The sequence below is a fragment of the Danio rerio genome, chromosome 17, assembly GCF_049306965.1.
Source record: "Danio rerio strain Tuebingen ecotype United States chromosome 17, GRCz12tu, whole genome shotgun sequence".
NCBI classification, from domain to species: Eukaryota; Metazoa; Chordata; class Actinopteri; order Cypriniformes; family Danionidae; genus Danio; species Danio rerio.
The window spans coordinates 31,807,102-31,830,601 of NC_133192.1; the positions used below are offsets into that span (position 1 = coordinate 31,807,102).

General features: G+C 35.4%; 1 protein-coding gene across 1 annotated transcript in view; it reads left to right on the plus strand.

The window, feature by feature from the left end:
* The first annotated feature begins 9,819 nt into the window (after positions 1–9,819).
* greb1 (growth regulating estrogen receptor binding 1) overlaps positions 9,820–23,500 on the plus strand; it is a 45,444-nt gene continuing 31,763 nt past the window's right edge. Inside the window, exons 1-3 of the mRNA XM_005158817.6 lie at positions 9,820–9,945; positions 21,698–21,857; positions 22,727–22,831. Of these exons, the coding sequence (XP_005158874.2) occupies positions 21,701–21,857; positions 22,727–22,831 (262 nt within the window). The 5' untranslated portion in view covers positions 9,820–9,945; positions 21,698–21,700. The remainder of the gene's footprint in view (positions 9,946–21,697; positions 21,858–22,726; positions 22,832–23,500) is intronic.

Genomic DNA, 23,500 nt, shown 5'->3' on the forward strand with positions numbered 1-23,500 from the left:
TTGATAACATTTCTAAGTCCTTATACTAATCTTCACGTATTTTGTTTTACTTCAAAAGTTGAAATTGAGGAACAGAGAGCAAGGGTGTGCGCGCGCGCGTGTGCGAAACCGTCAAAGACACGCCAGGCGCCCTGAGATTCCCCACGCAAGGCACACCTTATTAAACACTGCCTGATAGGGTCAATAGCCCGCTCTCCCAACACCACCCTAGAACAATTTCAATTTTAATAGCTTTTACTATGTATTTCACAGGCAAGCCCCCATTGAAATAGAGCCATCAAAAAATCCCGCCGACAGATTCAAGCCCGGGAGCTTGGCGTAATTATCCCAGCGGACGCGCGCCTGTGTAAGGTAGTTCAACCTCGTTCATCATCTCCAGCAGGCCCCGGACTCTGCCTGCTAATTTCATCCCCAGGATTAGCTTTGCTCACTTGTCTATCTTGTTATATTTCTTGAGGGTGAAATATCGCCTTCCACTTTTAATAAGGCTGAGCGGGGCCACGCACCGTTGCCTGCGCGCGGCGTACGCGCGGAAAAAGGGGCAGAAGGGGAGCAAAACTTTGCCGCGCGCTCTTCTGGGGAGTGACCGGAGAGAAAGAGTGAAGGTGAAAGCGTATGCCTGTGATACCTGCAGGGCAATGCAAGCTGTTTGCTCTCTGAATAGAAAAGAAAAGAGGTGTGGAGGAGCTCTGGGCCGTGCGCGCTGATACACCTCCAGAGGATACTCGTGCGCGCCGAAATTAGCAGACACTCGCAAGGCGGAGAACGAGCATGACATCTTATTAAACTTGTGGATCAAATCCGCGTATCCTCAGATCATTTGCCATCCGTTTGTCACCTTCACCCTCCACCCCGCGCGCCCCGCACTTAATTACAATGTATTGTGTTTAAAAGGGCAATTAAAGCCATCACACCAATGGCGTGTTGGACTTTAATTACCCATTGACAATAAGGGTGAATGCTGCTGTGTACTTGTAATAGCTTATGCCTCATTTGTGCAGGGCACCAGTTTGCAAGTTTTCTAAAACAAAACTATAAACACATACAAATAACACTAACAAATAACACTTAACTTGCATTAAAAACTGTTCTTTTTGCACTATGTTGTTTTGCACTCCTTGCCCTGACCCCTTAAGAGTAATTGTAGTGTTTACAAGTTTTTATTTTTACTTATATTTTTACATATTATATTTGTAATTGTATTTATTGCAATTTCCTTTCTTTTTTGTATTAATATTATATGGTAGGCACCTAGGGTCTGAGAGTGACTCAGTTTTGATTATCCGTATGTCCTGTACCTGTGGTTGAATTGACAATAAAGCTGACTTTGTCTTTGATAATATAGTAATAATTTTATAATAAAATAATATATAAATAGTATACAATGGATACGGCACATTAAATCTGTTGTATTATTATTTATCTGCAGAGCAGTGGTTATAAAATAATACTTTTTCTATAATTTATAACAGGGTTCATGCACATTTTTACTACTAAAATTTCATGACTTTTCCATGATTTTTCCAAAACTTTCAATTAAATTTTTATGACCTAATGATTCATGCAATGTCTACATATGCATGGTAAAAATCAACAAATGTTAAAATTTATTAAAGCATATCGTAAAACAATCTATTTAGTTTCAATTTATATTTATTCATTCATTTATTCATTCATTTTCTTATCAGCTAAGCCTCTTTATCAATCCGGGGTAGACACAGCGGAATGAACCGCCAACTTATCAAGCATATGTTTTACGCAGCGGATGCCCTTCCAGCTGCAACCCATTACTGGGAATCATTCATGCACACTTATTCACACATACACTATGGCCAATTCACCTATAGCGCATGTCTTTGGACGGTGGGGGAAACCCACACAAAAACGGGGAGAACATGCAAACTCCACACAGAAATGCCAACTGACCCAGCTGAGGCTCGAACCAGCGACCATCTTGCTGTGAGGCGATTGTGCTACCCACTTCGCCACCGTGACACCAAATTTTTATTTATATCTTTAAAAAAGAAATACACCACACAAATAATGTGAGAGTATGTGATTGGGAAGGACAGAAAAAAGTACAGACAACTAACTAACTACAACTATAATTGTATCAGATATCTTTTTTAAATAACTTTTCCTAAACTTTTTGGGTTTTTCTGTTTTTTCAAAACTTTTCCAGGCCTGGAAAAAAATTCCATGACTGTATGAACCCTGTAATAAGTTTTAATTAGCAGGATGTTTTTATTCACTTAAAATATAACAAAATGTATAATGTGTTATCCAATTGCACCATTTATTAAGTACTGATCAGAATTGTTTTCTTTCATTTCTTTCATATTTAAATAAATATATCTGGTTTGCAGACTGACATTATTTCAGTAATTGGCATTTCATTTATATAAACGTCACTTTTAATCACCTTTGTTAATTATATTTGATGAGGACACCAAAATATACAATCCTAAAACAAAATAAAATAAACATAGTGGAACATAATGATATTACACCAACCCTAACATATTAAAGTTAAAATACTGGGCCCCTTGAAAGTTCACTGAGGCCCCCTAGTGGGTCTAGGTCTAATAGATAAGAATCTGCAATCTAGTGTTTTGCTTTGGGTCCTCTTATTATTCAATTTTGTTGTGGCATTGACCACTCATCACAATAAATTGTAAAAAGTTAACTTAGTTTAACCTTAAAAAAGTGGACCATGTTATCACAAATGTGCCTGACAGCCCAGGATTGAAAAAAGAAAGAAAAAAAAAACAGACCTAATTACATTCAGATCACAGTGACATGAAGTATTTCAAAACACTGCTAGCTATTATTCTGTTTCTACTCACCTTGAAATATTCAAGAGCTCACATATCACTCATTCATCGAGCAGAAAAATTGAAAAGAGACGGCAAAATATAATTAACCTTGTTACAGCCAGGTCAAGCAACCGATTGTTATTCGTTTCATATGACAGCGCTTTGAGGCAATATTTTCCCAGGGAGACTCATGGCATACGACATAAATTGAGATAAAAATGAAAACAAGAAACCTGAATTAATACTACTGTACTGTATCAAATAAAAAGCTTCTTGGCACCTGTGAGATACCCTTAAGCAGTTTAGAGGTAAATCGCTATTGAACCAGATCCTTTTAGCTACTGGAGCTTATTGCTTCAGACTTTCATCACAGAGGCCGGCTAACATTTGATACTTCATCATCTACCCGTGGCCTCACCGGAGCCACTGAGTCAACCTGACACACACACACACACACATATATATATACAGCGCTCAGCATATATAAGTACACCCCTCACAAATCTATCTTTTGAATTTATATTTTTAATAGAAAGCTATACAATAATATATTTTTGCATATACATTAGAAAAATTCTGTTGAAAAGTTTTTGTTTGTAATTTATTTTTGCAATATTTTGCTTGAATTTAATTGTATTGTCTTTGAAATTCTAAATATGTTTGGTAACTAAAATATTATTTTAATAAATATATCTGTTTAATAAATCTGTTTTTTTTAAATGCACCAAAATACATTGATCATATTCACTAAGAAATGGATACAAATATTCATTTTCAAAATGCGGTGTCCTCCATTATGCTGCATTATGCTGAGCACTGTATATATATATATATATATATATATATATATATATATATATATATATATATATATATATATATATGAATGAATAACTCATTAAGATACAGCCTTAACCAGCCATGGCAGTAGCAAAACAAATTGTAAATATGCACTTACTGAATTGCTTTAAAAATAAATAAGTTTCAAATGTGATGAAAATACATTGTTTAGAATCATAATGCACCCAATTTAGCCCATTTGTTGATTCCCTTTTGTAATGTCATTCATTTAAATTGATTACCATATTTGAAATAAATGAATGAGCAAGCTGAAATTAGACGGTGTTATTGAACTGTCTCTCTGATGGTCCAGACCTGATCTGGTCTAGGTTTTTCCTGCTTAATTAAGACTCAGCTGACACACTGTTCATTACTTTTGCAACCCTCTTGTGAGTGAATTGCCTCCTTCCATTAATATTTACAGCCTAATATCTGCAACCCCGAGAAGCCACAGCACTCAAATTATATGTCAGATAATTAAAAGAATAATTATGAATGGTCAGCAAGGTAAGAGCCATATTTCATCGATGATTGTGTATTTATTTTCCATTTTTCATGGCTTAAATGTATTTTGTATGCAAATAAGCACCGGACAGTTTTTAATTAACTGTGAGGGGCATTATGAGCAACTTGGTAATAAAATATGTTTACCATGCGTGTGCACAAAACAATAATTGTATACCATATTTAACAGCACTCTCCTAATTTAACTCACATTATTTAATATAATTATTCATCAATAATAATTACATGCCTTTTATGTTATTACATGCATATTTTGTTATGATGCTCTTGATGACACATCAGAGCAGGAATATGAGGTCATCATCATCATATATATTCTTATATTATACAAATGTAATCCATCCTACAGATGTATGAGCAAAAAGTCAGTACAACAGCTGACCCACCATTCCCCCCACTTGCACCCGGCATACTATACTATACAATGTGCCACACTTCACCTCTCACATAAAGATGGTCATTAACTGAATCCCATAATTTTCTTCCCTGCCTCCCACGAAAGGCCATTTGCAACTTCAGGTGTGGCGGGATAATGGAGGATGATATTTCTATCCAACAATGCCAGGGGCAGACTCTGATCATTTTCTCTTCTGAAGGTTAAACTTAGATAACCTGCCTTTGGCATTTAATCAGCTACTTGTTAAATACTCTTTTGGTAATAAAATAATTTAAAATTTTATTGCTTCTCAAATAAGGCTCTTTTTAAATGGATTTAATGACTTTGTTAAGGCTTTGCTGAACGCATCCCTAGTTAGGCTAGTGTGTAAAAGCCTAATGGTAATGATATGCTTTACAGCTTGCAAAATCGCAATGATATTCATTAAAATGACTTTGGTAATCACTGTGTGTAAATTAGAAATACCTGTCCTGTTGGCAGACATTTAAAGGGATAGTGCTCCACAGTACAGCATTCAGCACTATGGTTTCTGCAAAAAGAATAGATATAAATATATGTGAGATATATCAGTGCCTGCACTTTAATAGACAATCCACACATAATTTAGAGGTATCATTTATTAATATGTTTATAATGGCTAATAGCATTTATTCATTTTGGTTAATGTGAATGGAGGTGGCACTGTGGTTCAGTGGTTAGCACTGTCACCTCACAGCAAGTAGGTCACTGGTTTGAGTCCCGGCTGGGCCAGGGGGCATTTCAGTGTGAAGATTGCATGTTCTACATGTGTTTGCGTGGGTTTCCTCTGGGTGCTCTGGTTTTGCCAAGAGTAAAAAAAGACATGAATAAACAGAATATGTGAATTGGATAAACAAAATTGGCCGTAGTATTTGAGTTTGTGTGTGAATGCAAGAGTGTATGTGTTTTTCCTATTAATGAGTTGCTGCTGGAAGGGCATCCGCAGCAAAAAAACCTATATGCCAGCAACTAGTTCTTTGCAACACTCACATGGTCGCCCAGTGAAGTTAAGCAGGGCTGCGCCCACCCAGATGGGAGACCACATGGGAAAGCTAGGTTGCTGCCGAAAGTGGTTAGTGCTGCCAGCAGGGGGGCTCAATCTGTCTGTGTGGGTCCTAACGACCCAATATATTGATGGGGACTCTATACTGCTCAGGGAGCACCGTCTTTCAGATGAAACGTTAAACCGTGTTCCTGACTCTATGATCGTTACAAATCCCAGGACGTCCTTCAAAAACAATGTTTAACCCTGGCATCCTGGCCAAATTTGCCCACTGCCCTCTGCCCATCATGGCCTCCTAATCATCACTATGTCATAATTGGCTTTATGATGGTCTCCTATCAACCAATAAGCTGGTGTGCGGTCTGGCACAATATGGCTGCTTTCGCATCATCCAGGTGGATGCTACCCACTAGTACCACCCCCCCCCCCCCCCCCCCAAATGTGTAAAGAGCTTTGGAGGCAAGGAAAAAATATATGTATATGCTAGTAATTGGCAGTTCATTTCACCGTGACAACCCCAGATAGGTCAGGGACTTAGCTAAAGAATAGTGAGTGTGTTAATGTGAATTTTATACATACATTTTTTCTACATTTTAGTCATTTAGCAGACTTTTTTTTTTTTTCAAAGTGACTTACAATTGAGGAGGTATTCAGTAATTCAACAAGAGGCAATACACACATACAAATACAGGCAACTGCACTTTAACATTTCATGGTTTTGATGTATGTCTGATTATGTGCACTAAATCAGTAAAAGCTAAATAATTGTTATTCACTAGTTCACTCACTCACTGACATTCCTTAGGCTTATTTCCTACTTTATCAGAGGACACCAAAACAGAATGAACCGCCAATTAAACCATTAATTAAGTTTATAACACCTAATTCTTAAAAAAACCTGATAGTACAAATATATTGGTATGTGTAAAACTAATAGTAATTAATGCATTAGGTGAGTATTAGATGAACTAATAAAATGTACCAAATTATATCAATTAAATTAATAAAATTAATGAATGAATGAATTAAAATAAATTAATTTATTATTTATTCAATTATAATACTTAAATTATGAGACACATAAATGAGCAATATATATTGTTTCATGAATGTATATTATTAAATGCTTAAAACAAATGTCAAGAATTCTGATTATAGATGTATGTAATTTAATAGATTTTGTCATAACATATAAATTTTAATTTATATAAACTGAAATGTTAACATACTAACATCAATTGAATCATAGTATACATGGTAAAGTATACACATATTATGTCTATTCCAAAAAAAATATGTTTTACAACATTGATGACATTCTTGGTTAATTAGAGGCCACCAAATAAAACATACAAAACTATAAAAAAGAATAACCTTACAGCATTTCCTTATGAGGACCTGATGGTCTGTCCTTCAGAGTCCAGATATGGTCATGCTTCCTGTCCACTGACATCCATATAAATGGCCTTATTATCTCCCATTGCAGTGGAGAACCTGGTCTGGTCTAGTCCAATGAATCACCAGCAAGTTCTCCTTTTCTGGCCAGGCTCCAGCTCTTGTTTTCTCATTAGGTTCCGGTGCCTGTTAATGACAAAGTAACAATAACTCACATGGATTAAAAGCCCAAATCTGCAGTTGAGAGACAGCATGAGCAACTAATGAGGTGCATTTGGGTAAGTTGTTGACACTGTTTTTCACAGCAAAGGAGGGATATCTTTAATTTACTAAAGCTATGACAACAGCCGAAAGAGCAAAGTCAAGCAGATGAAGATGAATACACCGCTTGGGTCCCCAGGAACTTCTGCATTAGTGCATGACAACCTAAAATGCTCTTGTCACCAATGAGCGTCACATTCGCCTGTGGGCACTTAGTGGGGGAATAAGAAGCCGTCAGGATGACAGATTGCCAGAGACCGGGACTTGTTGGGGAAAAATGAGAAATGAACATTTGGTGGCGGCAGCACTGCACACGATGGGTGACAGTTATGTGATATGCTCATGTCAATTTAATAATTCTGTCACCGGACGAGAGGAAAAGAGAGAACGTATGAGAGAAGCCATTAACTTCATACATACTGGCCTGCATAGTGTGTGAATGGCTGTGTTAGATCAGGTCTTTGGAGATTTCAAAATAAAAAATAACATTGTTTTGGCTTAGGTTTGTGTGTCAGCCTTTAAAGAATGAACCACCATTCTGAGAATTTCCACAGGGATGTGACATGGCGGCTTCAATTTAATAGTCTCTACACCGGCCTCACAATATCTTCATTTAATTTTAATAAGCCACATCATTCTTAAATTTCTCAAAAAAAAAGTAAAAAGGAGACCAGAAAAATTAAAGGAACAAAAAAATTGTAGAAGAAAGTAAAAAGTGGGGAAAAAATAATGGGAAAGAATAAAAACAAGAAAAGTTGAGGAAAAGATTGACTCTAAACAATAATGAACAATGACAGGCCAGGAGCCAGCCTTGTGAAATGGGTGCTTCTTTTTTCTCAAAAAATGGACCTTTTTGCCTCATTTAGGCTACTATTTAATTTAAATACTGCATTTAGTTACATTTTAAGCACTTTCTTAGCTAAAATAGATTGTTGGATGATCAAAACAAACAAAAAAGTTTATTTAAAAATTCATGGATAACAACAATAGCCAAAATAGTATTTAAATGTATTTTAATATCGCGTTTGGTGCTTCATACCTTTTCATTGGTCATGTTTGTTTCAAGAATAAGGTCCAAGATTTAGAATAAAAGTTACTTGTAAAATATTTTCTCTATTTAAAAACAATACAGTAGCGAAAAATGACTTTGCTTATGTCAGATTTTATGCTTGCTTGCACAGCTGGATGTTGAACTCATGAAAAAAACTATGCATGCACTGGCCAAAACTGATTAGATGAAGTCACACTGAAGCAACAGCCAACAGAGGATTTCACTTGGTCTTTTTCGATGGGTTATTTTCACTATTTATGAGGGCATAGCAGTCAAAATAGGACAAATGAGCTTATGGGACAAATTCTGGACTTTTGTCAGTGAAAGGTGGGTCTTTCGTACCCCACTGTCTACGAGCCTGATTTATATGTATTTTTGTAATTCACGAAATAGCTTATAATATTTCTTATGATTTTTGTACAATATATGTTTAGGGAGATATTAAGACTTAAAAAGAAACAAAGAAAACCTCCAGAATAGCGAAAAAAACATTGCAAAAGAAAAAATTGTACTTTTAATGTCTTGACTTAAAAATTGCAGTTTCAAACTACCATTATTACCTTTCCACAATAAAAATGGTTTCTACAGCTTTGATCATGTCAAATTTAAAACTTTTTAAGACCTTTTAGAGACCATTATAAATAAAATTTCAGACTTACACAAGGCTAAACCCCAAGGATTTTTATAATGGCCAAATTAAAACATTAAAAAACATAAAAAAAACAAATGTTATCGTAAGGAAGATAATCAAGATATATCTGTAAATAGAGTTAGTAAATAAACTTTTTTTAAAACCTTTATTGAGATGGAATGTTTGGATAGGTGTCAGTGAATTTAAGACTTTTTAAGGCCTAAAATTATGTTTAGGACTTTTTAAGACCCCGCGGAAACCCTGCATAAAAGAAAAGCTTCAACCCGTTCTAACTCAGTTTGTCCAGCAGATGGACACAAAGAGCTGGCAGATAAACTCAGGTTTGTACTTCAGCCGAACTCAATGTATGATGCTCATTATAACACTAATTAAGTCACATCAATTTTCTGATAAATTACATAATCTATAATATATCTATCATAATCCTCATAAATTAATAAGACCCCACAATATAGGAAACGAAAAGAGAAAAATGTAGTTTGAAATAAAAAAAGACACAGAAAGCACAACACAACCAAAAACCGAGTGTATGATTGCTGCTAAATTAGCTTTTTGTTATGCCATAATTAATATAGGCTTGCTCACTAAAAATACCCTTCGTTTTACCATAGTCACCATACTCATGAAGCACATTTGAGTATGTTATACAGAAATTATTAAAACAACTTACCTGAAGTTTTAAACACCTGACTGTTTTCAACACTTATGTCCTAAATCCCGCTCAACAAGCGGTGACGTTGGGCGATACCATCTCCACAGGGACTTGAGGGAGAGAATGAAGGGTCGACACCATCACAGAGAGAGGAAGGGGTGACCAGATCGCAGTAAGAAATTATGGCATGCGGCCAGCGGCATTTTTACGGAGTCTGACCGCCAGTGACCAGCGGAGACGCGGCTCAATCGCGCATCTCGGAGATATGTACATGAACAGTGCGATCCTTGCCGAATTCCCTTGGAATATCTGAGTGATTTCACAATTAACTAACGGTGAGTTTGTTCTCGTCTTAAATGTGTTTATTGCATTGCCCGATTTATAATCAATGGATAGGGAAGATACATTTGCCATCCTTGGTACATCCGTTCTGAAACTACCGCTAAATACGCTATGATCGAGTAAAATTAAACAATGATTATAATAAGGAATATATGGAGAATATTATATTTAAAGACTAAAAAGACTTTTTTAATAAAAGTAATTTAGTATCATGTATGCTGTAGTCTAACTTTTAGTTACTAATGTAACTTTTTAATTGCAAATTCAGTAATCTCATTCATTCAAATTTTAGTGAAATGCAGAGAAACACGTTATCATCGCATCATTTTATCGTCTATAATGTAATTAAAAGGCATCATTAATGCTTCAGAGAATTAATGCAAATATTGTATCTGTTTTGAAGTTGGTTTTATTAAATGTTGCATGCTCACAGTGCTAACTCGTCGCACCGAATAATGCCTTGTAGAGTTTTACATCGATCAAAATGTGATTCAATTTATTGTTCATAGGAAACTTTGTGTTTACCCTGCTTACAATGTTATTGCAATGTTACTCTAACATATTGTCTAATACAAATGACAGTGGCAACTTGTTGCTGTTCATATCTTGTACAAGTAATATGCTCTCTTTTATTGCGAAAGAGTGTAAGCTTGTTTTAAAGTATCCTCTGATTTGTCGCATTTCCCACCATTTCCCACAACAGACAACACAAACACACAGTTTATCTCTTCTTTTCTCTCAAGGACAAACGTTATCTAACTGTTATTGCTTTTGCTTTGAGTTTTCCTAAAATCTTTGTTAGTTTAGCCATAAATTATCCAACCGGGGAAAAACTATGGTGCACTTTTTTTTTTACTAAAAAACACAGCATTTTACTTATACTAAATTCAAAACTAGGACTGCACATACTGGAAAAAATACACATTGCATATTATTTTTTATTCTGCGAAATGAATACAATATTACTAGATGAGTTGAATAAATGTTTGTAAAGAATCTATAATTTTAGGTTGATTGGTAAGATTATGTAGGGGAGTGCATAAAATATAACAAACAATCTACAAGCATAGATAAATTCAACAAAGGAAAATACGCTAATTAAATAAACAGCGTTTTACTGTTTTTCAAAGAGTCGAAATGTACTCAGGTATACAGTGATTGAATAATCAAATGAAAAATAATACTGCATATAATCTTTGTTTTATAAACAATTCCTTAAAATGAATCGTTATTTACTTTTCAAAGTTATAAAATGTACATTTTATTATGTCTGAATGCTTTTAAAACCCTCACACACTCACAGGCCTTAAAAAAAACACTTCCAAAATGATCAGTTATAATCCAGACTTGCTTATACTCGCAATGCGATTATTGTGAATGATCACATTGTGATATTGATGCTGAATCGAAATATTGTGCAGCCCTAATGCAAACATTTGAAAGCAAATCCACATAATACATACTACATTCACATACTGCAAACACTCCATGCTACAAGGACTCAATAATATAATAGTTACATCTATACACAGTTGAAGTCAGAATTATTAGCCCCCCTTAATTATTAGACCCCCTGTTTATTTTTCCCCAATGTCTGTTTAACAGAGAGAAGATTTTTTTCAACACATTTCTAAATATAATAGTTTTATTAACTCATATTTTCAAGACATTTCTATACAGCTTAAAGTGACATTTAAAGGCTTAACTATGTTAATTAAGTTAACTAGGCACTAGTAGGCAAGTTAGGGTAATTAGGCAAGTTATTGTATATGATGGATTGTTCTGTAGACTATCAAAACAAAATAAAGCTTAAAGGGGATAATAATTTTGACCTTAAAAATGGTGTTTAAAAGAATTACAAGCTGCTTTTATTCTAGTCGAAATAAAGCAAATAAGACTTTCTCCAGAAGAAAAAATATTATCAGACATACTGTGAAAATTTCCTTGCTCTGTTAAACATTATTTGGGAAATATATTCAAAAAAGAAAAGAAAAATTCAAAAGGGGGCTAATAGTTCTTACTTCAACTGTAACTGTTTACTTGTCCACTACAATTGATTTTGCACTACTGCTAACCCCAAAATTCTCTCTTCTGCACAATCTAATATTCAAACAATATATTTTGAACAATTTCATGTACAAATATATCTACTTTATTGTAGTTATGTACAGTTTTTTGTGCAGTCTCTGTTTAAGTTTGTGTAGTCAATTCTTTATGGTGATGATGATAGTATATTATAATCAGACATGGTTAACTTGTATAATCAATAGTTGTTTTTTCTTATACTGTATTGTTGTTGTATGTTTATGTTTAACTAGCATGTAGCACCGTGGTCCTGCAAGACACATTTCTTTCAGTTAAATGTCCACATATGTAGCATGACAACAAAGCTTGGTTTAACTTGACTTATAAGTAAATTTGCTTTAGTACAGGCTAGCTAGCTAAATTTCTGTTGGAAAATTGACTATTTTTTTTCGGGGTTGAGGGCTTAAGCAGTAAAAAAGAAATATGTCATTCGTCACTGCCTCATATGTGTCTAATCAATTTGACATTATGAATTTAAATGACCTTTTAATAATTATGCAAGAATTATGCATTCGGTCAAGCAGAAATAACTTTCTAAAGTAGACATGCTACATCATCTACACAAATGACAATTTATTTGAGTAGATGATTGAGTAGCATGTCTAAATTAGATTGCTTGTGTTTCTCTTTATTGAATGCACCATTTTTTTCAGATTGTCATTATTGCATTTGAAAGAAATGAAGGTTTCTTACGTTTGATTGGTGGACTGATTGAGCATTCAATCAATATCAATATATATAGTTGGGATTTCTTATGATTTTGTAGGGAAACATATCTCTTTTTAGGACAACCAGGCTGTACAAATCATACAAACGACATTTTTCTATTTAAAACAAATTAGCCATCTTTTCTCCAAGACATGCAATAACTGCCATGAGTATTGGAAAAGCCACTAATGAATCATCAATCCCTTCCTCTATCACAATACAAAAGGCCTTTCAGCCTGCAAAAGAGCAAACTGAAGTAGTAATTATAGAAATTGCCAATAGCCTCAGGTGTTGATCTCAACAAGGGGCATCTTGAAACTCAGGATTTACTACTTACTTCAGCTGTCAGAAGATGACAGAGATTTGTTATTAAGGCCACGTGTTATAGATATGTCAGTGGGTTTTAAAATGTGTTTTTCAATTTAATATTCAAGATAAACTTTGTGGTAGCTTGATAAAAATTTGAATTTTGTTGTTAAACTAAACGGCAACTTCTCACACCCCAAACATTCTTATCTAGTATCTTTTTATAACTGCTACACTAATCCCAATTCATGATGCAAAGCAAGAGCAAAATACCTTGTTTTACTCTTGCATTACTAAAATCTATTAGGAAAATTGTAAGGACACAACCTGCAAGTGAAGTCCTGTTCAAGTTTTCTGTCTGTCTGATAACAATTGCAGAGGTAGTCTAAATACATTTAACTGGGTTGCTTCCATAGTCTAGATTTTCATATGACCATATTCCAGTAGGCACATGACGTCAGATTGACGTTGTACCCCAACATGGTGGGACATTGCATTTTGATTGCTAATGAAAATCGGGTTGACGTCAGAACTCAACGTCAGACATTGCATTTCGGTTACTTTCCAATGCAACCTAAAAACAACTAAATATCAGCAACTAATGATGTGACAGCTTGACGTTGTGTGGATGTTACCAATATAACATCTATCAGAAGTTGGATTTTGGTTACCAGATCTGACGAAGAAATGTCAGGATTTGACGTCAATGTAACCTTGGTTTAAGATGTTGGCTCAATGTTGGATTTTGATCACTTTCCAACACACCTAAAATCAACCAAATATCAACATTATTTCACGTTGTTATTGGACGTCAAAATAACATTGATGCTGGTAACCTAAATCTAACCTAATATTAACGTCTTATGATGTTGTGTGTCTGCTGGGATGTGTCTATCCACAAAAGATCACCTGCTCTTTATTTGTATTCATTAATTTATTAATTTTATTTTTGGCTTAGTCCCTTTATTAAACCGGGGTCGCCACAGCAGAATGAACTGCCAACTTATCCAACACATGTTTAACGCAGTTGATGGCCTTCGGGCTGCAACCCATCTCTGGGAAACATCCATGCACACTCATTCACACTCATACACTAAAAATAATTTAGCTTACCAAATTTACCTTTACAGCATGTCTTTGTACTGTGGGGGAAACCGGAGCACCCGGAGGAAACCCACGTGAACATGGGGGGAAAATGCAAACTCTACACAGAAACGCCAACTGACCCAACCAAGGCTCGAACCAGCGACCTTCTTGCTATGACGCGACAGCACTACCTACTCCACCACTGTGTCACCGAGTTTCTTTTCTTTAGTTGTTATTTATTTTATAGAAGTGTTGTTAAAGCACGCTAGCAGGATAAAATTCAAGCTTTGCCATCGGAAAAGATTTGTCTGGTTTGAATAATTTAAACGTATGTTAAAAACACAATTTTCTCTTCCTAGTGCTGATTTTAACACAATCCCAAACTTCAAGTTTTGCAGCTATCAGGGCAAATATGTTAGCTGCTGCTCTCCATATATTCTCGCAATGATATGCAAGTATTACAAGTTCATTTAACAATAGATGGAGATGCGTTTTCCTCATCTACTTGTCATTTTATTGCCAAAGCACATCTTTATTACTGGCTGTAAACAGGGCCTTCCTGGATTTTTACACTATACGGCTGCAGCACTTAAGATTTTGGCGGGAACAGTTGGTGTTTTGGGCTGTGTGAGGAAACTGACAACATTCAGAGCCAGAAGGATATTTTTTTGAAGGACAGATGCCATTGGTAAATGTTTATGATAGCTTAATTAAGACCACTGTTTACAGACCCTGTGAATACTCAGTTCATCAATTTAAGATGATAGTGTATACCAACCAGACATCTTTGTTTTTATTTACAATTTTATGCTCTCTCTCTCTCTCTCTCTCTCTCTCTCTCTCTCTCTCTCTCTCTCTCTCTCTCTTGCCAAAAATAAGAACAAATTATTCTCGCAGTATGCAACACGTCTTAAGATTGGACAAAAAGACCTGTCTGAATGCAACTGGCCATCCTTGAAATGTGATCTCTCGAAGGGGTGCAGGGGTCAGAGGCTAAAGGTGATGAGAAGAATGGAGCGGTGCTATCTGACTGCCCTTCTCAGCCTCTTTGTGTCCATTGAGCCTCTGGCTGGACCATGCCTGAGCACATCAAAGCACTGCCCAAACATTGTTTGCCAGCCCTGACCTTTGGCCTGTTGCTATGCTGCGGGTTTCACGCAGAAGTGTGTGTGCGTGCTGGTAGAGACCGAGACGGTGGGCAGAGGCGAAGCAGAAACCTGCTGTGTCACCCACTCTCTGCTTAACAATTACATTCAATAAGTTTCCACTCTCTGTTTGGGGGCTCTTCTGCTGGTCGTCTGCTCAGTTTTATTGTATATGTGGAGCATGGAATGACCCCAGCCCCCACTTACACACACACACACACAAACACCCAAGGCTAAAAGTCTTAAAAGCCTTCCACCCCCTTCTTTCAGACTCTTTGGAGGAGAAAAATGTACTGAAAGTATCAGTTTTAACTATTCAGATAGAGATTTTAGACAGAGCATGGATGACTTGAATGGTAAACAGAAGTTTGTCTAACTGTAAGAGTTTTAAAACAACAGTGTATACCCTGTATATCATTTTATATATACCTTTGTGTATACAAGAGTAGTATACTCTTGTTTTCCATCATGATTTTCAGATGTTTTTTAGGATTATAGTCTTGATTTACGTATTCATGTTTCTGTAATAGTACACAACAACAGTTGAAGTTTATAATTCTTTGAAAAGTATGTGAAATGATAAAAAATTTAAATCATAAATCAAACCTGTATATTTGCTGCATTTACACTGCAAAAAATGCTTTTCTTACTTAGATTTTTGTCTTGTTTCTAGTCCAAATATCTAAAAATTCCTAAATCAAGAAGAGTTTTCTAGACAAGCAAAACATATTGTCTTGTTTTGAGAAATAATATGCCAATATTAAGTGAGTTTTTCCTTAAAACAAGCAAAATAATCTGCCAATGGGGTAAGCAAAATAATCTTACGTCAAAAGAAAAACAAGATTATTTTGCTTACCCCATTGGCAGATTATTTTGCTTGTTTTAAGGAAAAACTCACTTGGTATTGGCATATTATTTCTCAAAACAAGACAATATGTTTTGCTTGTTTAGAAAATGCTTCTTGATATAAGAAATTTTAGATATTTAGACTAGAAACAAGACAAAAAATCTATGCAAGAAAAGCATTTTTTGCAGTGTAAAAAATGTGGGTTCGGCAAAATTTTCTTTCCAAAATGATTAATAATGATAATATTGTGAAAAATATATCACATTGACATTTTAGTTTGTTTGTTTTAATTGTGAGTTTTGTGAGGGTAGGGCTGAATGTTCAGCAACCATTTATTCTTTAGTGTAACATTGTTTATATGCTTATTTTGATGTTGATTTACTTTGTTCCTTTTTAAAATTTATATTTTTTTAAGTATATGTTATATTTATATATGTATGTGTATGTGTGTGTGTGTGTGGATATAGGGCTGCACAAAATACTGTTTTAGCATCGATATTGCAATGCTGCAATAGTCAAATCGCAAAGGTATGCAATGTTGAGTGAATTATAGTTGATCAGGAGCTACATATTTGTATTTAATCACTGTATTTGTACTGAATTTATATGATTTATGCTAAACAAAATCTTACTTAGAATTTGTGTCTCGTTACTAGTTCAAATATCTACATTTCAAAACAAAAATATATATATATATTTCAATTACCCCACTGACAGATAATTTAGCTTGTTTTAAGAACAATCTCTTAATAGTGACTTATTTCTTCTGACGGCGAAAACTAAACAATATTTTTACTTGCTCTAAGATTTGTTTGATATTTGGACTGGAAACAAGACAAAACAAAGTAAGAAAAGCATTTCTTTTCTATTGTGGTTATTCAATTTGTGTACCTGCAAAGTGTTAGACTTGTGCATATACTGTTAGACCTAGAAAACTATCTTGTGAAATGATATTTATATCACAATATGTAATGCAGAAAAATAAAATGTCCCAATATCAGATTTTTCCAACATTGTGCAGTATAAACATTTTTGGTTTTCAATATGGTTTTACATTAGGTTAGGCCCTCTCTAGAAGGTCCTGACTTTTCCCGTCTGCTTATTTATTACAAATCCTGGGCCATTATCTGACAACATCCAGCTACAATCATCATTGTCAAATGATTGTCTTTTTGTTGTTGTTGGTGGTGGTGGTGGTGGTGTTGGTTTTGGGTCGGTGTGGGCCAGCTTTCAACATGAAATTGAGGAGACGATGTGTCTCAACTGTGGCATTTTCTAGCTAATTCTGCCTCATTTGAAGTGTAGCGTAAAGAGTGTCTGAAAGATCAGTAGACAGAGAAGGACAGGACTGTCTGTAAAGAGAGAAGGCCATAAACAGAGTCGCAATAGTCGGGTGATGTTGTCCCAGTGGGGGGGTCCGGGAAAGATGAAAGCTCTCGTCACCTCCCCGTTAGGAAGCTCAGTGCTGGAGGATGGGGCTGTTGAACATCCTTGCTGCTATCACGTCTTGCTCTTTTATCTCCTTTACTACCTGCAGACTCAAAGCCTGTCTGAGCATTTGCATTTGTTTTCTCCTCCTCTTCACAAAAAAAAAATACTAATATGTTTTGGGTTCATTTTGCCATTATCCTCTGATTTGCTCCAAAAAAAAAAAAAACGAGTTAAAGCAAATTGGTGTTTTGTCATGAGATCCCAAAGATTCTGGCCAGCAATATAATGGATTTCACTTTCTAGCTATAAAGGTTTTATTGGTGGTACTGGTTGATGTTTATATGACATGTTGCTGGTCTTCATTGTTTTAGGGTGTTAGTATGTTGTGAATTCCTAATGTGTGTTGGGGCAGAGAGAAGGAACATATGGCAGTGAGCATTTAAAGGAAAGGGGATTATGTCCAAGGGGCTTTTTTTCTGCCCCAGAGCTTTTTTCATTAGTTGTTTCATTCCCCTGCCATTCACACGGTTGGGCAAAAAGCACTCACTGCTATTTTGAACATTTAAAAAAAATAAACGAAAATATGCTTTTGGTACATGTAAAGAAAAAGCAAATGGAAAAGGAGTATATTTTTTTTCAATGTGAAAATGTACTCACCCTCATGTTGTTCCAAACCTGTAAAACTGTTTCCTTTTTGGAGCACAAAACAGATAGGGTGAAGAAGGGTTCTTCTTTTCCATGCTGATGCAGGTCTGTGAATCAGGTCTGAAGCTACAATATCAGAAAAGGAAAAAAAGAGCAATAAAAGTTGTCCATATGACATATCTTTTTGCATAGTTTACACCTCTGCTAGAAGTGATTCTACTTTTTAAGAAGAAAAAATAGGATTTCTTCATTCATTTAGTTCACACAATAATAAAACAAAACATATGTTATTACTCATTTGTGGGAATTAAGAAAGCTTGAACGGATATAGGTATATTTTACTTGGAATTGTTCATGTTTACAATGATTCTTCAAGGAAACCAAATACAATTAGGTAAAATGAACCTTTCTTGTGATCCCAGCATCCATTTTGATGTTTTCAGTTGGATTGACACTATTTTATTTTTTTTATTAAATTGTATGTTGTCCTGTATGATATATAATATTTTTTATAACAAAACTTACAAAAACAGAGTAAAAAATACTTGAAACTTGAAGAACTTCAAACTGAACATCTAACTATCGAATAAAAAACTCAACATTTCTTTTATTTAACTTAAGCAAATGTGAGTTACATGGGAGTGACTTTAAAAACTTCAGTCCTACAAATCAAAAGTGTAATTATCCTTTCTCCATTGTTATTAAGTTGTATCTTCTTCAACCCAATCACCAGTGGACAAGGGATGTAAATGGGATCTAAGCTTAGAAATAAATGAGATTTTAAGCTCCCAGAGGAAGTACTGACAACCTATTGACCCAACACATGATTGTTATAGGGCCTATAGTGTGAAAGCACATCAAAACAAGCAATAGACCATCTCAATGTGGTCATGAACATTTATTCATCAAATTGTGGCTCTTTTTGGATTCTCAAAAGTTGTAGAATTAAAACATGTAAAACAGGAAATACGTTGGGACTTGCCACCATTGTTTTTGTTTACATCCCTCAAATGGTCTATTCATTCATACTTTGCTACATGATTCAAAGGTTGAAATGGGATTGCAGTAATGCATTAGATCATGGAAAATCTCGGTGCACATGACTTTTAAAGTCTTACAATAGCATTGTATGATTAACCGGATGTGAGTGGTGTGACACAACAAAAGACAATAGAACCCATCATTATTAGTTATACTAGTAAACTGTATCTGTAATTGGTATTCTCCAGTCGGTATCTGGTGTACTTCAACCACTTTTTCTGCTTCCTATGTAAATGACAAATGGATTTGCAATGGTCACTTTGTCATGTCCACAGTATTCACTGTGATAATCCTCTGAGCTGTCAACCATTGTGACTAAATCAAGTCTATAGTTGAATGGTTTAAAATCAGGGTTATGTTTGGCAAAAGGTTGAGGGTGAAATTACTTAGTATTCAGGGTGGTCATGAAAATTTGCCATACTGAACAACAACAAAAAAAAGGTTCTTGGTTTGAAGGTTACATTTGCACTGCAATTTTGCCCACATAATCTTAACCAAAATTCCACTTAAGTGGACCTTCAGTTAATAATTGTCATCAGTTGTCTCTACATTTTGCTTTGGTTTAATATTGTTTTGCTATATCATAGGCTATAGATTAGTGAAATGGATAGATTAAGTCATTCACTGAACAGGTGAATAAAAATAATGATGTGTTTATGTTAAACAGAAGCTAGGGCATGTGGCAAGATTTTCCGAAACTCTCAGGCTGTTTTTCACAGAATGTTCTCATAAAAATATATATTATTCATCCTGTGAGCACAGTCTTTCCCAGTTTCTAGCTTTTTGTTTATTGTTGGAGGTAGGTCATTCTCCCTCTCTCTCTCAATCTCTCGTGCTCTCTCTCTCACACAGTCTGGGTCAGAACGCCCTGACATTGGTTCATGGTGACTTTATGAGGTTGCAAATTGGACACTCTACAAAAATCCACTATTTCTATTTCCTCTGAGGAAACTGGCTCTCCGCACACCCAGCTGTATATGCTTTGAGTTCAGTCTTGTTCTGTGATAATCATATTTACTGACCACAGAGAGAGGTTGATTGCCTGATGAGTCACTGACATTAAATCAGCTTATTCCAGCCAACATCAGGCTCCATAACCAGAGCTCTGTGTTTGTGTGCAGTCACAATCACATGTCCTCAAATGACCTCAGTGTTACAGCTGTTTGTTTTCTTACAGAGTTCTCAGATTAAACTATAGTTATTATAGCTATGGTGTGTTATTATAGGTGGGATGTTTACTGGGAAAACAGACATTGGCACAATAAATAATCGTGTTTGTCAAAATGGTATATATTAATTTAGGATTTTATGTGTTGGGTTTTTATACATTTAATTTTTAGATATATTTCTCTTTCAAAATTTATATTACTATGATAAAAATATTCTATAATGAATTTGAATTGAACACTAATTACAGAAAATGATACTGTACAGTGCAAAACATTCATTCATTTTCCTTTGGCTTGATCTCAGCATTTGTTTTACGCAGCGGATGCCCTTTCAGCCGCAACCCAGTCCTGGGAAACACCCATACACCCTTGTATTTACACACAATCATACAATACAGTCAATTACAAGAGTTCACACTTAGCTGATGATTGATTTTAAAGCTTGTTTGGCATGCTGACCCAGGAGAGAGCCCTGAGCTTATAAGATCCTCGAGCCCGGGGCTCCCTCCTGTTTGCAAGGCGAGAGAAGAGTTTGACCTATGGTAGATCTCGAAAACTCCCCTGCTGTAGTAGCTAATAATCAGATAGTGATTGCTCTTAAGATATAACTACACATTGGTTGCATGTCTATGGTGCCGATTTGTATTAGTCATTTAACGTAAGTTGCATGTTTTCGAACAGTGGGAGAAAACTGGGGAACCGGGGGGAACTGTGCACAGAAATGCCGGCTAGCTTGGTAAGGACTAGAACCAGTGACGTTCTTGCTGTGAGGCAACAGTGCTAGCTACTGGGCCACCGTGCCACCCTTTTAGGAAAGGAGGAGGAGTTGGAGGAAAGGATGGGGGATAGCTGTGATATGGAACTTAGGGTATTTATAGGGACTTAGGAATCGTCTGGTTGGTGAATCATGAATTGGATAATGCGGGACCAGCCGCAAGCAATCATAACCACGTGATCCTCTCGAAATTAGTTATAACTAAACTTCACTTAGTTTATTCAATTCACCTACAATGCATGTCTTTGGACTGTGTGGATAACCGGAGCACTCTGAGAAAACCCACACAAGCAGGGAGAACGTGCAAACTCCACACAGAAATGCCAACTGGCCCAGCCGGGACTCAAACTAGCAACCTTCTTGCTGTTGTCGACAGTGCTAACCACTGAGTCACCATGCCGCCTGCAAAAAATTAATGATTTGTTAGAAATTTTCAAGCCATTGCTGTTCAATTGAACACTTTTTCTGAAGTAGCCATATTATTTCTTTCTCTCCATTCTATTAAAGGTCATGGGGAATTCCTATACAGGACACCTTCAGAGTACTCGGTTTGAGGAAGTGTTGCACAACTCCATAGAGGCGTCGCTGCGCTCCAACACAGTGGTTCCCCGACCAGTGTTCTCTCAGCTGTACCTGGAGGCAGAGCAAAGACCTTATTCTCATGAGGGTGAGCTTTTACAGTCTTCCATGATAGTCTTCCACACTCTTTCAAACACATCTGTTCATTTGTTATAAGGATTTGAGTACTGATCTGACAATGGACCCTTTTCACATTTCCGAGTTTCCCATTAGCTGAAGTTGTCATAACAGGACAAAACTAGAGCTTAGTGAATTGGAGAGTACAACAAAAAAATTTTTACTATCCTTTTTGATGAAATAATAAACTAAAAACTCCATGATGGTGTTATAAATTTTTTGAGACTGCTAACGACAGCCATAAATACATATATATACAGTTGAAGTCAAAATTATTAGCCCCCTTTTGATTTTTTTTTCTTTTTTTCATATTTCCTAAATGATGTTTGACAGAGCAAGGAAATTTTCACAGTATGTCTGATAATATTTTTTCTTCTAGAAAAAGTCTTATTTGTTTTAAATCGGTTAGAATAAAAGCAGTTTTGAATTTTTTTAAAACTATTTTTGGGACAAAATTATTAGCCCCTTTAAGCTAATTTTTTTTCCCGATAGTCTACAGAACAAACCATCATTATAGAATAACTTGCCTAATATATATATATATATATATATATATATATATATATATATATATATATATATATATATATATATATATATATATATTATATACAATAATATATAATATATTATATATTATATATAAAGAAAATATAAATATCAAAACTTTCAAGGATTTAAGATGATGATGATGTCTTGTGAAAAGGGTCCATAAAGCATGGTGCGGAGAGAGAAGAGAAGGGAACTGGAATAAAACATGTATTTCTATATGTGCAATTGTGCATTATAAGACTTCTAGTGCCAACTTACTTATGTTCATTACTTTTTTATTTCCAACAGGTCGAGTAGATGAGGATGAAGATGAAGAGGAAGGCTCGGATTCAAACAGCCCTCCAATCCCATATCAGATGAAATCTCCACCAGAGGGTTCATGTACTACAGATGGTGAGAGGCTATATATCGCATGAGAAACATGACTATTTTAAGCCATAATTCATCACATCTTTAAAGCATTTATATATGATTGGGATTTATTAAATGTTCACACTCAATGATCTGGCCTACTTGATGCTTGAAAATAGTTTTGTCATCTCTCTGGAAATTTCACTATAGTTATAAGCTTTTCGGGCACTGCGTAATATCAATGCACCTTATTACACCAGAGTAAGAGTATAGTTCATAGCCAATTTGGCCTAGAAAAGAGGATATTTTCATTTTCCGTCGATCTTAGTGCTCAATGTAACTACAAAAGTGTCAAGCTTTAAATAGCTAAATGGTCTAATCCAATTCAATGATCTATGCTAAGCTAAGCTTAAAATGCACTAACCATACACAGAGATTGCCTGAATGGATTGCCAAAAACGGTTAAACTCAGCTGTTTAATTTTAGGGGGGTTATGAAATTAGACTAATTTCAAAAAAAGAGTAGAATGCTTGTTTCTGTGCCATTTGGGTATTTCATTATTTAAAGAGATGAAACAGGCACATTCTTCAGAGATATGTCACCAGCTGCATCTGATTCAGAAGTCATAGGCTTGTTAGCTTTTGTAGTTCTGCCAGACATTAGTTTTTGGCTAATCAATTTGGTTTTCAAATCCTTAATAATGTCCATGTA